This window comes from Nycticebus coucang, chromosome 3 (assembly GCF_027406575.1).
Source record: "Nycticebus coucang isolate mNycCou1 chromosome 3, mNycCou1.pri, whole genome shotgun sequence".
NCBI lineage: Eukaryota > Metazoa > Chordata > Mammalia > Primates > Lorisidae > Nycticebus > Nycticebus coucang.
In genome coordinates, this window is record NC_069782.1 from 101,648,122 (window position 1) to 101,667,386 (window position 19,265).

Below are 19,265 nucleotides of genomic sequence, written 5' to 3' on the forward strand. Positions count from 1 at the left end.
TTTATCTTGGGCCCCAGTAGCTAGGCTACAGACATCCAAACAGGAGCTATCTTACTTTCAGACCCAAATAAAATGGGGTAGGGGTGGGGCTGAGGAAAAGGAAATGATAAGAGCCAGATTCCTGCCAGATTTATTTCATAAGCCTTCAGATTGGTTTAGGTAAACAGAAAATGATACTTTAATAGAACTCACACTGAACACTGGCTGGGAATCTCTGGTTTCTATAAATTTCTTTGCAATATATGAAACATTCCACTGATTCAGAGGTAACTATTGAATCTAAGATACACACTGACAGAAACACAGTATGTTGCTTTCACTATGGGATTTATTTTTAATGTGTTCCAAAAGTACTAATGACTTAAACCCTTTGCTATTTAATGTAAACTGACCCATATTCATGTATGCTGGAGAAAATGATAAGAAGCTTTGAGTTTCCAAGATTCCATTTTCTTGCTTACAAGACAAAGATAATATATTTTAGGAACAGAGTGGGCAAGTAAGGCAGCCCGAGATGTGCTGGGCACACACATGCAAGTGTCCACGTTGTGACCAGCGACTCTTACATGTGTGCATTACAACAGCAGCGCAACTCTGTGCATCAGTGCTGGGTATAGAAGTGAGAGAAGTAATCAATTATAACAATCCCCGGAACATAATGATCATATAATAATACAGTAAAGTTTGTTATTATATATGTTTTCAATACAAAGTTACAAAGAAAAATAGTAAAATCTTCACCTTTATAAAGGCCTGGAAAAGGGAGTCGGTTTTACTACAAAGTCAACCTGTGCAGTAGGCTGTCCTCTATTTTGGACATAACTCAAAAGACAAGCTTTGATAAAGATATTCTTTCTAATTCTACTTTGCTTCTTTACTCCTATTTGTTTAATGTATTTTTTTTTTTTTTTTGGCCCTCCATGAAATCCTTCTCTAAATTCTAAGCCTTTCAAGGCATTGATACATCACTAACAAGTAAAGGATAAATTGGGGGATTTGGAAAGTGAAGGACAGAAAAAAAGATTTAGGTCTTAGATGTTTCTAGAAAACTAGTTTATAAATTTGAGGCAGGGAATCCACTCTCTCTCTCTACACACACACACTCTACCATCACCACCAACCACAGCAGAGATAGTAGTACCACCAGCAGCAACAATAATCACAAAGTATTCTCCCTGGCTGAGCCCACAAAATATCTCTGAAATAAGCCCTACCCTTGTTTCATAGATAAATGCAGCATTAAATATGAAAGACTGTCATTACCATGCACAAAGTAGAACTTCTGTTTTTTTTTTTGTTTGTTTGTTTGTTTTTAATAAGATCATCTACATGGTGATAATTTCAGAATAAGAAATAAAATTGGTGGAGTATCCGTCTTGTAATTTCGGCTGTATTGGTGAAGGGCCTTTGTTTCTTCCCATTTTTTAGCCACTCACTTTGTAACACCCAAAATCTCCTTTCACAAGGAACAGAGCCTTTGTTGCTGAAATGAAAAAAAAAAAGAAAAATATATATATATAGGATTTTAGCACCCCTGGGAACATGTGCAGAGGCAATGCTTTTACCTCGCAAAACATGTTGCTTTTAGGGCCCCAACAGAATGTGACTGGGAGTGTTGAGTGGCAATTTCTATCCTGACCCCTAAAGCCAGTCATTTTTTTCTTGTGTTACATGTCCCCTTCCCATGCAATGGATCCCGAAGACAGCTCCGAAGCCTTAGGAAACAGGAGTTCTTAAGGACAGAAAGTACCTGGATTCTTAAGCAACTATGTGGTATACCACCCACCACTTCTCAACCCACCTTCACTGTGATGTTAAAGGGAAGTAAACTTTGTGCTAAACCACTAAGATGGGTTGATATAATTGTACATGCAGCAGATAGACTACTCTGAAAAATAAAGAACAAGGGGAACAGAAATGAGAAGTGTATGTATGTATGTGACATTCATATAGTCACACATAACGTTCAGACAAATAATTTCTTTTCTTTCTTGGAGCAACAGCTTTATCAGACTCAAATCCCAAAGGTTCCTCCGGATATACTAATTACTCAAGATGATTGCTAGCTGATTATTCACTAGGTGATTTTCCAAGCACTTTTATAGGGTCCTCAAAACTTGAGAATGACACTTTTTATAATTTACAAGAAATAACATCCAGAGGAGGAAAGTTGCCTAATTAAAATTTCATGTTTGAATAGAAGATCAGTACGTCCTCGCTTGAGTCTGGTATCTCTCTTCATCTCTTCCTCTCATCATTCGTGGCTGCACCAATGATAATTACTTGTTTGTGTGTGATCCAATACAAAATTACAGATAAAGGAATTCTGATAGCACCTCTGTAGAGCTACGTCATTAATCCTAGGAAGTTTGACTACCATAGAAATTTGTCACTAAATGTAAATAAACTCTCTTAGGAGTTAAAGGATAGCCTAATAATAACAACTACAGATACATGTACATCCATACAGGATTTGTTTTTGTTTGCATATAATTTATAGTCCTTTTTATTAGTAAAATGACATTATTTTATAGTCAATTCTCTACACAGAGTACTACTATAATCAGATGTAAGAAGCCACTCAATAAAAAATGAAAAGGAATTATTTTTACAAAATATTATTTGTAAAGGAAGGAGGGAAAAAAAGAAAGTACATTTGGTGAGTACCTACTATGTACTACATATTGTGTAAAACGTTTGACTTTATGGTCCTTACAATATGACAAATATTACAATTATTGTTGTAATGAAAAGTAAACTCAGATCAAAATGTCTACTTGGCTATTCGGTGATGGTATTGAGAGGCAGACAAAATGCCTTCCCAAGTCTATACTCCTTTTAGTCCACTTCATTGAAACACTAAATTTAATTAGGAAAATATAGGATAATTAGGCCTCAAGCTAAGACTCTCAGATAAAACTTTGATTTGTTATATTGTAAATAAACATCACAGTGCAATCTCCCGTCTAGCACAGTGCATGTATCGGCTGAGTTTGAATGCAGCGTTTAGAATCCAGAGAGGAGATGCAATGGACAGAGAGACAGAAAAAGAGTAAAAATATCTCGAAAAAGAAACTCTATGACTAAAGGTTACCAGGGCCATTTCACCCATTTGTCATGACCCTAAAATTCTATGCCATGTAGCATATTTTTTGTTTTACTGGGACACAGATTTTGTTTGTATTCTTTAAGGCTGTTGTGTGTGAGTGAATCTCTTTTATTTGATGTCCTAACTAAACATTACCCAAATCTAACCCCAGTCTTTGCTTTCTGTAAGTTCATAGTAATGCCCATAAATGTCTAAGAAGATCTTTTAATGTTTGAATTTTATCTTATTTTGTTTTATGGGAGGCACTATAGCATGGTCGTTAAAAGCAGATTTTGTAGCAAGATTGCCTGAGTTCAAATTCCATCTCTGAAACTTAACTACATGTGTAACTGGGTTCAGATATATAAACTTCTTTCAGTTTCCTCATCTTCAAAATAAGGACAATAATTTCAAATTTATAGGATTATGGCTGTGATAAAATTAGTGTCTGTATGGAATATGGCCTAGCACCTAGAAAATGCTAAATGTGTTATTACCCAGGAAGAAAATATGTGTTATCGGTGTTTTCATTTATTAATTGAATGAACCACAATGGCATGGGACTTATTCTATATAAATCTCAAAGGAAAAAAAATTAAGGGGAAAGTTTTTAGTCTTGAAAAGGAGGATGATATTATATTATCACAGATTTAGAGACTATAAAATGTAAGTGATATAAGGAAGCTCTCTGTTTTGTTTTTAATCAGTTGCAGGAAAATACCAAATTATGTCATAGATAGTCTTTGTCCCTAAAAAGACAAAATAAGCCTGTGAAAACATTTGGTATTTTTTGTTTTTAAACCAGAGCCCTGGTTAATTGAGGTAGTACTGATCTGTACCATTATTTTAATTTCTTGTGCAAATTGAATGAAAAAAGAGAGGAGGCTGGATGCCAAAAATGGGATGAGTTCAGGGGAAGGAAAGTGATTCAAGGATGGGGCAGTATCAGAAATGGCTGTCAGGTTTATGGTAAGCCAATAAATTAAGTTTTAAAAGCATTCCTTCTGCTCACTTGAAAACAACGCCCAAAACATCACCATCACTGGGTTATTGCAGCCTTTCCTAATGCGCCTTGTAACTTATATTTCCAAAAATGTAGTGTATTAAATTTTATTTTTTTAATTGGCATGAATTTGCACGTATTTATTGTGCACAATATGATGTTTTGAAATATCTGTGAGTTGCGGAACGTATTACTCCACATAGTTGTCATTTGCCAGGCCCCTCTTCAAAACTGTTTATTAAATATTTTTGGCCTCTGATTTACTTAACTATTTCCACTATGTCCCCCTTCCGACTCTGGGTATCTTTCTCTGTATGATCCCACTAAGTGATTTAAGATACCATTTGCTGACAGATCATTTGAGAACGCATTATGAAAATGAAGGCAGCAAACAACCTTTGAATATATTTCCCAATTTAAAAGGTCTTCATTACAAAGCACATTTCAGGCTGAGAATTTTAAAAGTTATCATAGTTTCAGTAATTGCAGCATTCTCTGCAAGCTCAGCATACTATGGAATCATTTATAAAATGTGTATTTGTTGGGAAGAGGGCACACGGTAGGAAGTTGGCCAGGCAGCACATTTACTTAAGAACAAGGGGAAGAGAGTAATTGTTGTCTGTCAGAGTGTATTATTATTACTGTTAAGTTCTACCTGTGTTTAAGATAGTGGCCTTGTAACAAGGTGTGCATTTAAGTTAGAGGTAATTTCCCTTTCACTAGTCTAGGGATTTCTTATAAGGAGACCTATTATTTTGAGGGGCAGAGTACTTTAGCGGCATTCCTTAGATATAACTCTCTGGCTTTTGTTAAGCTGTGAGAACCTTAGCTGCTGTCCTTAGAAATAACCTTTGTCTATTGTTTAAGACCTTGAAAATTGATGCATTGCCTTTCGGGAGCTTAGACAGCTTTATTTAAGTTTAACTTTCTCTGGAGATACATTGAAATAATGAAATGCAATGCCTTTCTTGAACATAACCATCTACATAACATCTAGTCTGGTCCAATGTGTAAAGTAAATTTGATAAGAGCAACTCAAATATTGTGATGATTAATGTTGATTCTTTTTATTACAAAGTGATCTTTGTCAGCAGATTCAGAGGAAAAGCATGATAATCATGAGGCTAGGTTCTCATGTGTTAGCCTTGCTGTTTCATTTTTACGGGAAAACTTGCTTATAATGATTTTAAGAGGCACCAGAGAAAAAGAGTAATGAAAGAACCTTTTTGGCAGACAGGGCACAGGCATTTTGGTGTTGAGTTTTTCAAGTGCAAGGTTTTCTGATCATTTAGTTTCGTATGAATCTCTTCATCTTTTATCACTACCTAGGGCTATTCTTCTTAGTGAACAAAGATTTTCCTCTAATAATACATCTTCTCAGACTTAATACATTCAATTACTCAAGGAACAAATGGAAAGTTAATCCAAAAACATAAGCAGTGGGCAGCGCCTGTGGCTCAGTGGGTAGGGTGCCAGCCCTATATACCGAGGGTGGCGTGTTCAAACCTGGCCCTAGCCAAACTGAAACAAAAAATAGTTGGGCATTGTGGGCAGGCATCTGTAGTCCCAGCTACTCAGGAGGCTGAGGCAAGAGAATCGCCTAAGCCCAGGAGTTGGAGGTTATTGTGAGCTGTGACACCACAGCATTCTACAGAGGGTGATAAAGTGAATCTCTAAAAAAAACAAAAACAAAAACAAAAAAGCATAAGTAGTTCATGTGCCTTCTTTTTACATACCTTGCAAAATCCTGAATCAATCCAACCTTTATTCCATGACATTAGAAACCAAAATTGCCTCAAGTAAAAACAACAAAAATGAGGACAACTCGTAAAATATTTTTGAAAGCTTTTGTTTAAGACAATATTGTAAGCACTTTGTAGAAATTAACTTATGTTAATTATGTTATGTTATGTTATGTTAACTTATTCATACTCAACTTCTATGATATACTGCCTTTTTCTTACTCTGGGAAAAGGGGAAACTGCTTAGCAGCAAGTAAACAGATTGAGGAGGAGCAGGGACAAAAATAAACCATGTCAGGAACAGCCCATGAATGGTGTGGACGGTATGAAGGGTGTTCTCCCAAGCCTCACTGATTTTCTGGGACTCTCTGAGTTTAGACTTCCCATCCTTTTTCTGTCATATTCAAATAATGATGTTGAAGTGGCAGAACTAAGGAGTGGGCAAACAAGATGAGAGGGAGTGATAAAATCATGCAAAAGGTACCCAGTCCACAACTCTCTGTCCTTCAACTGAAGTGTTTTCTCGGCTAATCAAAGCTGTGATTATGGCTTAGCCACTATTAGCAGTTGTTGTAATGACGTGTTATTTTTTCAAAATAAGGCTGGACTTCTTGAGATTTTAACAGATAGCACACCATTTCAGAGTCTCCAGGCCTACATTTATTTTGTTTGGAAGAACATTTGTAATCATTTCAGCAATATGGTCAACATTTACCTTTGAAGTGATGCTAGAATAAATGAATTTACTGATGTAAATTTTTGGATATCTCCTCTTTGAAGGTGGAAGGAGCACTGTCAGGCCAAATGGGAGAAAAATTTAGAGTTGATCTAAATTTTCTCCCAAATGGGAGAAAATGCTGGGGTTGTTGCTATCAGCACTAGGACCAGTGTCAGCTCCATGTTAATTCTTATCCCTGGTATAAACTCACTGGACCCTCTACCAATAAACACAACATAAACCAAACAAGATAACCACTAATGCTGCTTAAATCTGAAGAAATCATATGGAGACAATATCACTGCACACACCAAGAATCAAAGCTAAAGTTCCCCACCTGGATTCATCTTCAGGAAAAAGTTTTACCTTATGAAATCTAGAATAAAAAATTGGAGGAAGTGACTGTTACACCAAATGCACAAATTCAATGTAAGGGCATAAGAAACAATGAAAAGCAAGGAAATATGATACCTTTCGGAGAACACAATAATTCTCCAGCAAAATATTTCAAAGAAAAAGAAATATATGAAATGTTAGAAAATGAATTAAAAATGATTTTCTAAAAACCTCTACACAGTATCACAAAAAAATATCAGAAAAAAGAGGAGAGCAAGATGGTGGCCGAGTAACAGCTTCCTTGCAACTGGGCACTGTGAGTCTGGGGAGATAGGACTCCAGGCATCTCTGGTTGGTGGGATCTGCTTATCATCACCCCTGTGAGGATACAGAGAGTCAGCGAGAGACATCTGGACACCAAGAGGAGGACTAAAACAATGGAAAACCAGCAAGTGGTTGCGTGTGTTCAATCGGTCTAAACCCGCCTGCAACTTCCACAGGCACGAGAACTTAAAGAGCAAGAGGAAGTGAAAGGAAAATTAGGGCAAGGAAACAGATAAAAAAAATCACTCATGAGGAAGAATCAGCAGAAAACTCCAGGCAACATGAAGAACCAGTCCAGAACAACCCCGCCAAGGGACCATGAGGTAGCTACTGCAGAGGATTCTACCTATAAAGAAATGTTAGGAATGACAGAAAGGGAATTTAGAATACACATGATAAAAACAATGAAAGAAATGATGTAAACAATGAAGGAAACTGCTAATAAAGTGGAAAATAACCAAAAGGAAATCCAAAAACAGAATCAAATAAGAGATGAACGATATGAAGAATATAAAAAGGATATAGCAGACCTGAAGGAACTGAAACAGTCAATTAGGGAACTTAAAGATGCAATGGAAAGTATCAGCAACATTTTAGACCATGCAGAAGAAAGAATTTCAGAGGTAGAAGACAAAGTTCTTGAGATAACTCAGATAGTAAAAGAGGCAGAAAAGAAGAGAGAGAAAGCAGAACATTCACTGTCAGAATTATGGGACATTGTGAAGCGTTCCAACATACGAGTTATAGGAATCCCAGAAGGGGAAGAAGAATGCCCCAGAGGAATGGAAGCCATACTAGAGAATATTATAAAAGAAAATTTCCCAAATATCACCAAAGATTCTGACACACTGCTTTCAGAGAGCTATCAGACCCCAGGTCGCCTCAACTCTAACCGAGCTTCTCCAAGACACATTGTGATGAACCTGTCCAAAGTCAAGACAAAAGAAAAGATTCTGCAAGCTGCCAGGAGTAAGCGCCAGTTGACCTACAGGGGCAAATCCATCAGAGTGACTGCAGACTTCTCTAATGAAACTTTCTAAGCAAGAAGACAATAGTCATCTACCTTTAATCTACTTAAACAGAACAATTTCCAGCCCAGAATTCTGTACCCTGCTAAGCTAAGCTTCAAAATTGATGGAGAAATCAAATCATTTATGGATATACAAACATTGAGGAAATTCGCCACAACAAGACCAGGTCTACAGGAAATACTTCAACCTGTTCTGCATATTGACCACCACAATGGATCAGCAGCAAAGTAAGAACTCAGAAATTAAAGGACAGAACCTAACCTCACACTGATACAAAAGATAAAACTGAGCAATGGACTCTCACAAAATAAGATGAATAGAGTACTACCACACATATCAATTATCTCAATAAATGTTTTTTTTCTTTTTTTTTTTTGGCTAGGGCTGGGTTTGAACCCGCCACCTCCGGCATATGGGACCAGCGCCCTACTCCTTGAGCCACAGGCACCGCCCCATCTCAATAAATGTTAATGGCTTGAATTCCCCACTGAAGAGACATAGATTGGCTGATTGCATTAAAAAACACAAGCCATCCATTTGCTGTCTACAAGAAACACACCTGGCTTCAAAAGACAAATTAAAGCTCCGAGTCAAGGGTTGGAAGACAATTTTTCAGGCAAATGAATTCAGAAGAAAAGAGGAGTTGCGATCTTATTCTGACATACATGTGGATTTAAAGCAACTAAAATCAAAAAAGACAAAGATGGTCACTTTATATTGATCAACGGAAAAATACAACAAGAAGATGTTTCAATTCTAAATATTTATGCACCCAATTTAAATGCTCCCATATTCTTGAAACAGACCTTACTCAGTCTGAGCAATATGATATCTGATAATACCATAATAACAGGGAACTTTAACACTATTACAGAGCTGGACAGATCCTCTAAACAGAAATTAAACAAAGATATAAGAGATTAAGTGAGACCCTAGAACAACTGTGCTTTATAGATGCATATAGAACACTCCATCCCAAAGGTAAAGAATATACATTCTTCTCATCACCCCATGGAACATTCTCCAAAATTGATCATATCCTTGGACACAAAACAAATATCAACGGAATCAAAAGAATTGAAATTTTGCCTTGTATCTTCTCAGACCATAAGGCACTAAAGGTGGAACTCAACTCTAACAAAAATGCTCGACCCCACCCTAAGGCATGGAAATTAAACAATCTTCTGATGAATAACAGATGGGTGCAGGAAGAAATAAAACAGGAAATCATTAACTTCCTTGAGCATAACAACAATGAAGACACAAGCTACCAAAACCTGTGGGATACTGCAAAAGCAGTTTTGAGAGGAAAATTTATCGCTTTAGATGCCTACATTCAAAAAAAGGAAAGAGAGTGCATCAACAATCTCACAAGCCATCTTATGGAATTGGAAAAAGAAGAACAATTTAAGCCTAAATTCAGTAGAAGAAAAGAAATATCCAAAACCAAATCAGAGATCAATGAAATTGAAAACAAAAGAATCATTCAGAAAATTAATGAAACAAGGAGTTGGTTTTTTGAAAAAATAAATAAAATAGACAAAACATTGGCCAGACTAACGAGAAATAGAAAAGTAAAATCTCTAGTAACCTCAATCAGAAATGATAAAGGGGAAATAACAACTGATCCCACAAAGATACAGGAGATCATCTCTGAATACTACCAGAAACTCTATGCCCAGAAATTTGACAATGTGAAGGAAATAGATCAATATTTGGAATCACACCCTCTCCCTAGACTTAGCCAGGAAGAAATAGAGCTCCGGAACAGACCAATTTCAAGCACTGAGATCAAAGAAACAATAAAAAAGCTTCCAACCAAAAAATGCCCTGGTCCAGATGGCTTCACACCAGAATTCTATCAAACCTTCAAGGAAGAGCTTATTCCTGTACTGCAGAAATTATTCCAAAAAATTGAGGAAGAAGGAATCTTCCCCAACACATTCTATGAAGCAAACATCACCCTGATACCAAAACCAGGAAAAGACCCAAACAAAAAGGAGAATTTCAGACCAATCTCACTCATGAATATAGATGCAAAAATTCTCAACAAAATCCTAGCCAATAGATTACAGCTTATCATCAAAAAGTCATTCATCATGATCAAGTAGGCTTCATCCCAGGGATGCAAGGCTGGTTTAACATACGCAAGTCCATAAACGTTATCCACCATATTAACAGAGGCAAAAATAAAGATCACATGATCCTCTCAACAGATGCAGAAAAAGCATTTGATAAAATCCAGCATCCTTTTCTTATTAGAACACTGAAGAGTATAGGCATAGGTGGCACATTTCTAAAACTGGTTGAAGCTATCTATGACAAACACACAGCTATTATTTTACTTAATGGAGTAAAACTGAAAGCTTTTCCTCTTAGAACTGGAACCAGACAAGGTTGTCCTGTGTCATCTTTACTATTCAACATAGTGCTGGAAGTTCTAGCCAATACAATTCGTCAAGACAAGGAAATAAAGGGAATCCAAATGGGAGTAGAGGAGGTCAAACTCTCCCTCTTTGCTGGCGACATGATCTTATACATAGAGAACCCCAAAGACTCAACCACAAGACTCCTAGAAGTCATCGAAAAATACAGTAATGTTTCAGGATATAAAATCAATGTCCACAAGTCAGTAGCCTTTGTATACGCCCATAACAGTGAAGAGGAGAAGCTAATTAAGGACACAACTCCCTTTACCATAGTCTCAAAGAAAATGAAATACCTAGGAATATACCTAATGAAGGAGGTGAAGGACCTCTGTAAAGAAAATTATGAAATCCTCAGAAAGGAAATAGCAGAGGATATTAACAAATGGAAGAGCATACCATGCTCATGGATGGGAAGAATCAGCATTGTTAAAATTTCTATACTTCCCAAAGCAATCTACCTATTAAATGCCATTCCTATCAAAATACCAAAATCGTACTTTCAAGATTTGGAGAAAATGATTCTGCGTTTTGTATGGAAGCAGAAAAAAACCCGTATAGCTAAGGCAGTTCTTAGTAATAAAAATAAAGCTCGGGGCATCAGCATACCAGATTTTAGTCTGTACTACAAAGCCATAGTGCTCAAGACAGCATGGTACTGGCACAAAAACAGAGACATAGACACTTGGAATCGAATTGAAAACCAAGAAATGAAACTAACATCTTACAACCACCTAAGCTTTGATAAACCAAACAAGACCATACCTTGGCGGAAAGACTCCCTGTTCAATAAATGGTGTTGGGAGAACTGGAAAAGACTGAAATTGAACCCACACCTTTCCCCACTCACAAAAATTGATTCAAAATGGATAAAGGACTTAAATTTAAGGCATGAAACAATAAAAATCCTCCAAGAAAGCATAGGAAAAACACTGGAAGATATTGGCCTGGGGAAAGACTTCATGAAGAAGACTGCCACGGCAATTGCAACAACAACAAAAATAAACAAATGGGACTTCATTAAACTGAAAAGCTTCTGTACAGCTAAGGAGACAATAACCAAAGCAAAGAGACAGCCTACACAATGGGAAAGGATATTTGCATATTTTCAATCAGACAAGAGCTTGATAACTAGGATCTATAGAGAACTCAAATTAATCCACATGAAAAAAGCCAACAATCCCATATATCAATGGGCAAGAGACATGAATAGAACGTTCTCTAAAGATGACAGATGAATGGCTAACAAACACATGAGAAAATGTTCATCATCTCTATATATTAGAGAAATGCAAATCAAAACAACCCTGAGATATCATCTAACCCCAGTGAGAATGGCCCACATCACAAAATCTCAAAACTGCAGATGCTGGCGTGGATGTGGAAAGGGAACACTTTTACACTGCTGGTGGGACTGCAAACTAATACAACCTTTCTGGAAGGAAGTATGGAGAAACCTCAAAGCACTCAAGCTAGACCTCCCATTTGATCCTGCAATCCCATTACTGGGCATCTACCCAGAAGGAAAAAAATCTTTTTATCATAAGGACACTTGTACTAGACTGTTTATTTCAGCTCAACTTACAATCGCCAAAATGTGGAAACAGCCTAAATACCCACCAACCCAGGAATGGATTAACAAGCTGTGGTATATGTATACCATGGAATACTATTGAGCTATTAAAAAAAATGGAGACTTTACATCCTTCGCATTAACCTGTATGGAAGTGGAAGACATTATTCTTAGTAAAGCATCACAAGAATGGAGAAGCATGAATCCTATGTACTCAATTTTGATATGAGGACAATTAATGATAATTAAGGTTATGGGGAGGAAGCAGAAAGAGGGACGGAGGGAGGGGGGTGGGGCCTTGGTGTGTGTCATACTTTATAGGGGCAAGACATAATTGCAAGAGGGACTTTACCTAACAATTGCAATTAGTGTCACCTGGCTTATTGTACCCTCAATGAATCCCCAACAATAAAAAAAAAAGAAAGAAAGAAAGAAAAAAAATCTGAAAAAAAAAATTTCAGGATATGAATAAGACATTTGTATGGAACCGAGGTAGCCAGAGCAATCCTAAGCAAAAAGAACAAAACTGGGGGCATCACAGTACCTGATTTCAAAATATATATCAACACTATAGTAACCAAAATTGCATTGTATTGTTTTTTAAAAAAAGACAGAGAACAATGGAAAAGAAAAGGGGACCCAGAAATAAATTCGTGTATTTAAGCTAACTGGTTTCTGACAAAGGTATCAGAAACATATATTGGAAAAATTATCCTCTATGATAAAGGGTGCTGGGAAAATGGGACATTCATATGCAGAAGCATGAAATTAGGCCCTTATTTATCACCATATTCAAACATGAACTCTAAATGAAGTAAGAACCTAAACATAACATTCAAAACTGTTTTTCTAGAAGATAAAATAAGGGAAACACTTCAGAACATTTGTCTAGAAAAACAAAATTATGAGTAGGGCCTCAAAAGCACAGGCCCGCAAAACACATATAAACAAATGAGACTACATTAAACTAAAAAGCTTCTGCACAGCAGAGGAAGCAATCAATTGAACAAAGAGATTACCTGTTAAATGGGTGAAAATATTTGGAAATTAATTCTACAAGGGACTAATATCCTGAATATACAAGGAATTCAACTCAACAGCAGGAAAATCTAGTGATCCCATTAAAATATGAGCAATGGACATGAATAGACATTTCTATATATATATGTATATACATATATATATAACATATGTGTGTGTATATATATATATATATGTATATGGCTGGTAGGTATATAAAACATGCTTGAAATTACCAACCATAAGGGAAATTGAAATCAAAACCAAAGTGAGATATTATCTTACCCCAGTAAGACTGGTTATTATTTAAAAGGTTTTTACCTGGAAAACCCCAGGGACTCAACCAAAAAATTCATAGAAGTGATCAAGGAATACAGTAGTGTCTCAGGATATAAAATCAATACTCACAAATCAGTAGCTTTTATATATACCAATAAAAGTCAAGCCGAAAAAACAGTCAAGGACTCTATTCTTTTTACAGTTGTGCCAAAGATGAAATATTTGGGAATTTACCTAACAAAGGACGTGAAAAATCTCTATAAAGAGAATTATGGAAACTCAGAAAAGAAAAGCTGAAAGATGTTAACAAATGAAAAAACATACCATGCTCATGGCTCGGAAGAATCAACATTGTTAAAATGTCCATGTTACCCATAGCAATTTACAAATTTAATGCAATCCTTATTAAAGCATCACCATCATACTTAAAAATCTATAAAAAATAGTGCTTTGTTTTATATGGAACCAGGAAAAAACCTCAAATAGCCAAGACATTACTCAGAAATAAAAACAAATCAGGAGGAATCATGCTACCTGGCTTCAAACTATACATCTATAGTGATCAAAACAGCATGGTGCTGGCACAAAAATAGAGAGGTAGATGTATGGAACAGAATTGAGAACCAAGAGATGAACCCAGACACTTATCATCATTTGATCTTTGATAAGCCTATCAAAAATATAAATTGGGGGAAAGATTACCTATTTAACAAATAGTGCTGGGAGAACTAGCTGGCAACTTGTAGAAGACTGAACCTGGACCCACACCTTTTACCATTAACAAAAATTGACTCTCACGGGATAAAAGATCTAAACTTAAGACATGAAACTATAAAGATTCTTGGAAAGAGTGCAGGAAAAACACTTGAAGAAATTGGCCTGGGAGAATAGTTTATGAGGAGGATCCCCCGGGCAATTGAAGCAAAATCAAAAATACATTTCTGGGATCTGATCAAACTAAAAAGCTTCTGCACAGCCAATAACACAGTAAGTAAAGCAAGCAGACAGCACGCAGAATAGGAGAGGATATTTGCAGGTTATGCTTCTGACAAAAATTTGATAACCAGAATTCACAGAGAACTCAAACTTATTAATAAGAAAAGAACAAGTAATCCAATTTCACTGTGGGCAAGAGACTTGAACAGAAGTTTCTCTGAAGAAGATAGGGTCATGGCCTATAGAAACATGAAAAAATGCTCATCATCTTTAATCATCAGAGAAATGCAAATCAAAACCACTTTGAGATATCATCTAACTCTAGTAAGTGTGACTCACGTAATAAAAACCCAGAACTACAGATGTTGGCATGGATGTGGAGAAAAGGAAACACTTCTGCACTGCTGGTGGGCGTGCAAGCTAATACGTCCCTTTTGGAAAGAAGTATGGAGAATACTCAGGGATCTAAAAGTAGACCTGACATTTGATCCTAAAAGTCCTCTACTACATATATATCCAAAAGACCAAAAATCACTTTATAACAAAGATATTTGCACCAGATTGTTCATTGCAGCTCAATTCATAATAGCCAAGTAATGGAAGAAGCCCCAAGTGCCCATCTATCCATGAATGGATTAATAAATTGTGGTATATGTAGACCATGGAATATTATGCAGCCTTAAAAAAGGATGGAGGCTTTACCTCTTTTACATTTACATGGATGGTGCTAGAACAAATCCTACTTAGTAAAGTATCTCAAGAATGGAAGAAAAAATATCCAATGTCCTCAGTACTATTATGAAACCAATTTACAATCACTCTCACTTTCATATGAAGACTAGATCACAACTATGGCCCAGGATGAAGGAGGGAAGAGGGAGGGTTGTAAAAAGAGGGGGGAGGTCATGTCGAGGGAGGGAGAATGGTGGGATCACACCTATGATGCATAATGCAAGGGTACATGTCAGATCTATTAAGTATAGAGTATAAATGTCTTAACAGAATAATTAAGTAAACAAGATGAGGTATATATTAACCAGTGTGATGTAAGTGTTCCTAATTCTATATGAAATCATCAACTTGTACCCCATAAATGCATTAATATATACATGACATATGTGTTTATGGTTTAATAAAACAAAAAATGAAATATTTTTTATAAAGATGCTGGCAAGGATTCAGAGACAGGAGAATTCATACACTGTTGTTGGAGAATGTAAATTAGTATAGCTATTATGGAAGACAGAACAAAGATTTCTCAAAAAGTTAAAATTACAACTACCATATGATCCACTGCTGGCTTTTTTTTCCAAAGGAAGGGAAACTAGTATATCAAAGAGATACCTAAATATTCGTATTTATTGGAGTACTATACACAATAGCAAAGATATGGAATCAAACTAAGAGTCTATCATTGGATGAAAATACAGATATAAAGAAAATGTGTATATATACACAATGGAATACTCCTCAGCCATAAGAAAGAGTACAATCCCATCATTGACAGCAATAAGGATGGAACTGGAGCTCATTGTTTTAATTTAAATAGACCAAACACAGAAAAAGAAACATCTCACATTCTCACTCGTATGTGAGAACTAGAAACATTGATGTTATTCAGGTACAGAGTAGAATGATAGTTATCAGAAGCTAGGAATGGTGTGTATGTGTGAGCAGGTGGGATATAATAAGTTTTAATATTTGAAAGCAGACTAGGGTGACTACATTTAGCAACAATATTTGTATATGTTATTGTCACTAGAAGAGTCAACTTGAAATGTTCCCTACATGTAGAAATGATAAATACTTGATATGATTGATCCCCTGAGCTGGTCATTACACATTTTATACATATAACAAAATATTATACATACTGTGTAAAATATACAAATGTTATGAACCAATAACTTTCTTTTAAAAGGGTCACTTCCAAAAAAAAAAAAAGGGAGAATTAAAAGTAGCCCTGTTAATTAAAATATACGGTTGGATGTATAATGTCCAAAATGTTATGTCTCTCCCTGGAATCAGGAAAATACCTTTGCCTTGAGGTACCTTAATTCACAACAGTATTTCTAGACTGAGTTTTATTATAAATACCAGGAAATGAAGATCAACAGAAGTTTATCCTCTCTGAAGTATCTCCTGAATCTTAACACAATAGATCTGCAGTTTCTATAAATAAATTCTTATTTAATACCAAAGTCTAATTGGGGCCTATTCAGAACTAAAGTATGTCACACTAATCACTAGAACTTGGTGGTGCAAATCTTTTATATATGTGTGAATATATAGACATGCATATTGATGGAAATATATGATAGAGTTTTGGGGGATTTTTGATGAACACTGTGACTAACATGTTTTATTTTATTTCAGGGGCAAAGGACCACTAAAACATACAACTGAGGTGATCTATGCAGCTAAATTGATATCAGAATCAGGATCAAGGATGGATGTCCTCGCTCGGCAGATTGCTGACCAGGTGAGTAATTTTACAAATGGACCAGGTGAAGGTCCATGCTAATTGTTCTTTGCCATTGGTAGGTTAATTAGAGCCAAGTTTTCATATCATTATATCATTTTAATTCCTAATTTATAATTCAATTACTTTTTTATTTCATGACATTATTAGTGCATGAGTAGTGGACAATTAATTCTAAGAAAGCTTAATTATTTCTTTGGACAAATTTTTACCTTTAAATATACTTAAATTATTTTAAATAGTTTTTCAGTTTCAAATATACTCAATTTATTTTACTTTAATAACAAAATAGATTTTTTTTGTTAATACTGAGATTTCTTTCTTTCTTTTTTATGTCTTTAATATTTAATTAATATATAGTAATTGTGCATATGTATACCTGGGGTGCAGGTGCTACTTCTATACATGTATACAATGTGTAATGGTCAAATCAGGATAACTGTCGTACCCATCAGCTTAAACATTTCTCATTTTTGTTGTTTTAGAAATATTCAAAACCCTCTCATCTAGCCATTTTGAAATTATTGTTAACTGTAGTCCCCCAACTATGTTAAAGAGTACTAGAAGCTAATTTTCCTTTCGAACTCTATTTCTGTACTTGTTAACCAACATCTTATCTTTCCCTCCTCTCCTACCTTTCTCAGCCTCTGCTAACCATTATTCTACTTTCTACTTGTATCAGATCAACGTTTTTAACAGTCACATATGACTGAAAATATGTGGCGTTTGTCTTTCTGTGCCTAGCTTATTTCACCCAACCTAGTGTTCTTCAGGCTCATCCCTGTTGACACAAATGATAGGATTTAATTGTTTTTGATGGTTACATAATCCATTGTGTATAGATGCCACATTTGTAAACCTTTCATCCATTGATGAACACTCTAATTGATTCCCTGCATTGGCTGATATGAATAGTGCTGCAGTAAATGTCATACACATATCTCCTTGATAGACTGATTTCCTTTCCTTTTGATATATTACCTCGCCGTGGGTTTGCTGGCTCATATAGCTGTACTAATATATAACAGCTGTACTAATTTACCTTCCAACCACTATGTGTAAGATTTCCTCTTTTTCTGTAGCCTCCCCCATGTTTACTTTTTTTTTTCTCTTTTTTGATTATACCCATTTTAATTGGAATGAGATGATATCTCATTATGGTTTCAATTTACATTTCCCTGATGATCAGTGATGTGGAGCTTTATTTTTATATACATATACCTGTAGACCAGGTGTATGTCTTATTTTGAAAGATGTCTATTCTGATCATTTGCCCATTATTAATCAGATTTTATGTTAAGTTTTGCTGTTTTTCGAGAGCTTTGTATACTACGGATATTAATCCCTTGTCAGATAGATAATTCACAGATATTCTCCCCAATTCTACAGATTCTTTTCTTTGTTGTTTCCTTTGCTGTGCAGAAGCTTTTTAGTATTATATAATTCCACCTGTCTATTTTTGCTTTTGTTGTCTGTGTTTTTAAGGTCTTGTCTTTAAAATTTTGCCAAGGCCAAAACCCTGAAGCATTTCCTCTATATTTTCTTCTAGTAGTTTTGTATCTACATTTAAATCATTTGATTTTTGGAGTTGACTTATGTATGTGGTGGAAGATAGGGGTCTAGTTTCATTCTTCTTCATAAAGATAATCAGTTTTCCTAGCACCACTCGTTGCAGAGACTGTTCTTTCCAGTGTGTGTTCTTGAAACCTTTGTCAAAATTCAGTTGGCCGTAAATATGTGGATTTATTTCTGGGTCCTGTATTCTGTTTCATTGGTCTATATGTCTGTTTTTATGCCAGTACCATGCTGTTTCAGATACTACAGCTTTATAATAAATTTTCACTCTAAATATTCTGATTAGTCAAGTATTTTGTTGCTGTTGTTGTTACCAATTCTTTTTTTTTTTTTTTTTTTGAGATGGAGTCTCACTGTGTCACCCTTGTTAGAGTGCCATAGTGTCACAGCTCACAGCAACCTCAAACTCCTGGGCTTAAGTGATTCTCTTGCCTCAGCCTACCAAGTAGCAAGAACTACAGGCACCCACCACAACACCTGGCTAGGTTTTATTTTTTATTTATTATTATTATTATTTTGTAATTCTTTGGCTATTTGATGTTTTTTGTGGTTATACATAAATTTTACCATGTTTTTTTATTTTTATTTCTATGAAGAATTTGATTGGTATTTTGATAAGTATTGCATGAATCTATAGATTACTTTCATTAGTATGAACATTTTAATAATATTAATTTTTCCAATCCATGAACATGAGTTGTCTTTTCATTTTATTATTTATTATTATTATTG

At 35.5% G+C, this 19,265-nt stretch overlaps 1 protein-coding gene across 1 annotated transcript in view; it reads left to right on the forward strand.

The window, feature by feature from the left end:
* CTNNA3 (catenin alpha 3) overlaps positions 1-19,265 on the forward strand; it is a 1,739,301-nt gene that overhangs the window by 1,658,266 nt on the left and 61,770 nt on the right. The window contains exon 16 of the mRNA XM_053584032.1: positions 16,853-16,958. Coding sequence (XP_053440007.1) covers positions 16,853-16,958 — 106 coding nt within the window. The remainder of the gene's footprint in view (positions 1-16,852; positions 16,959-19,265) is intronic.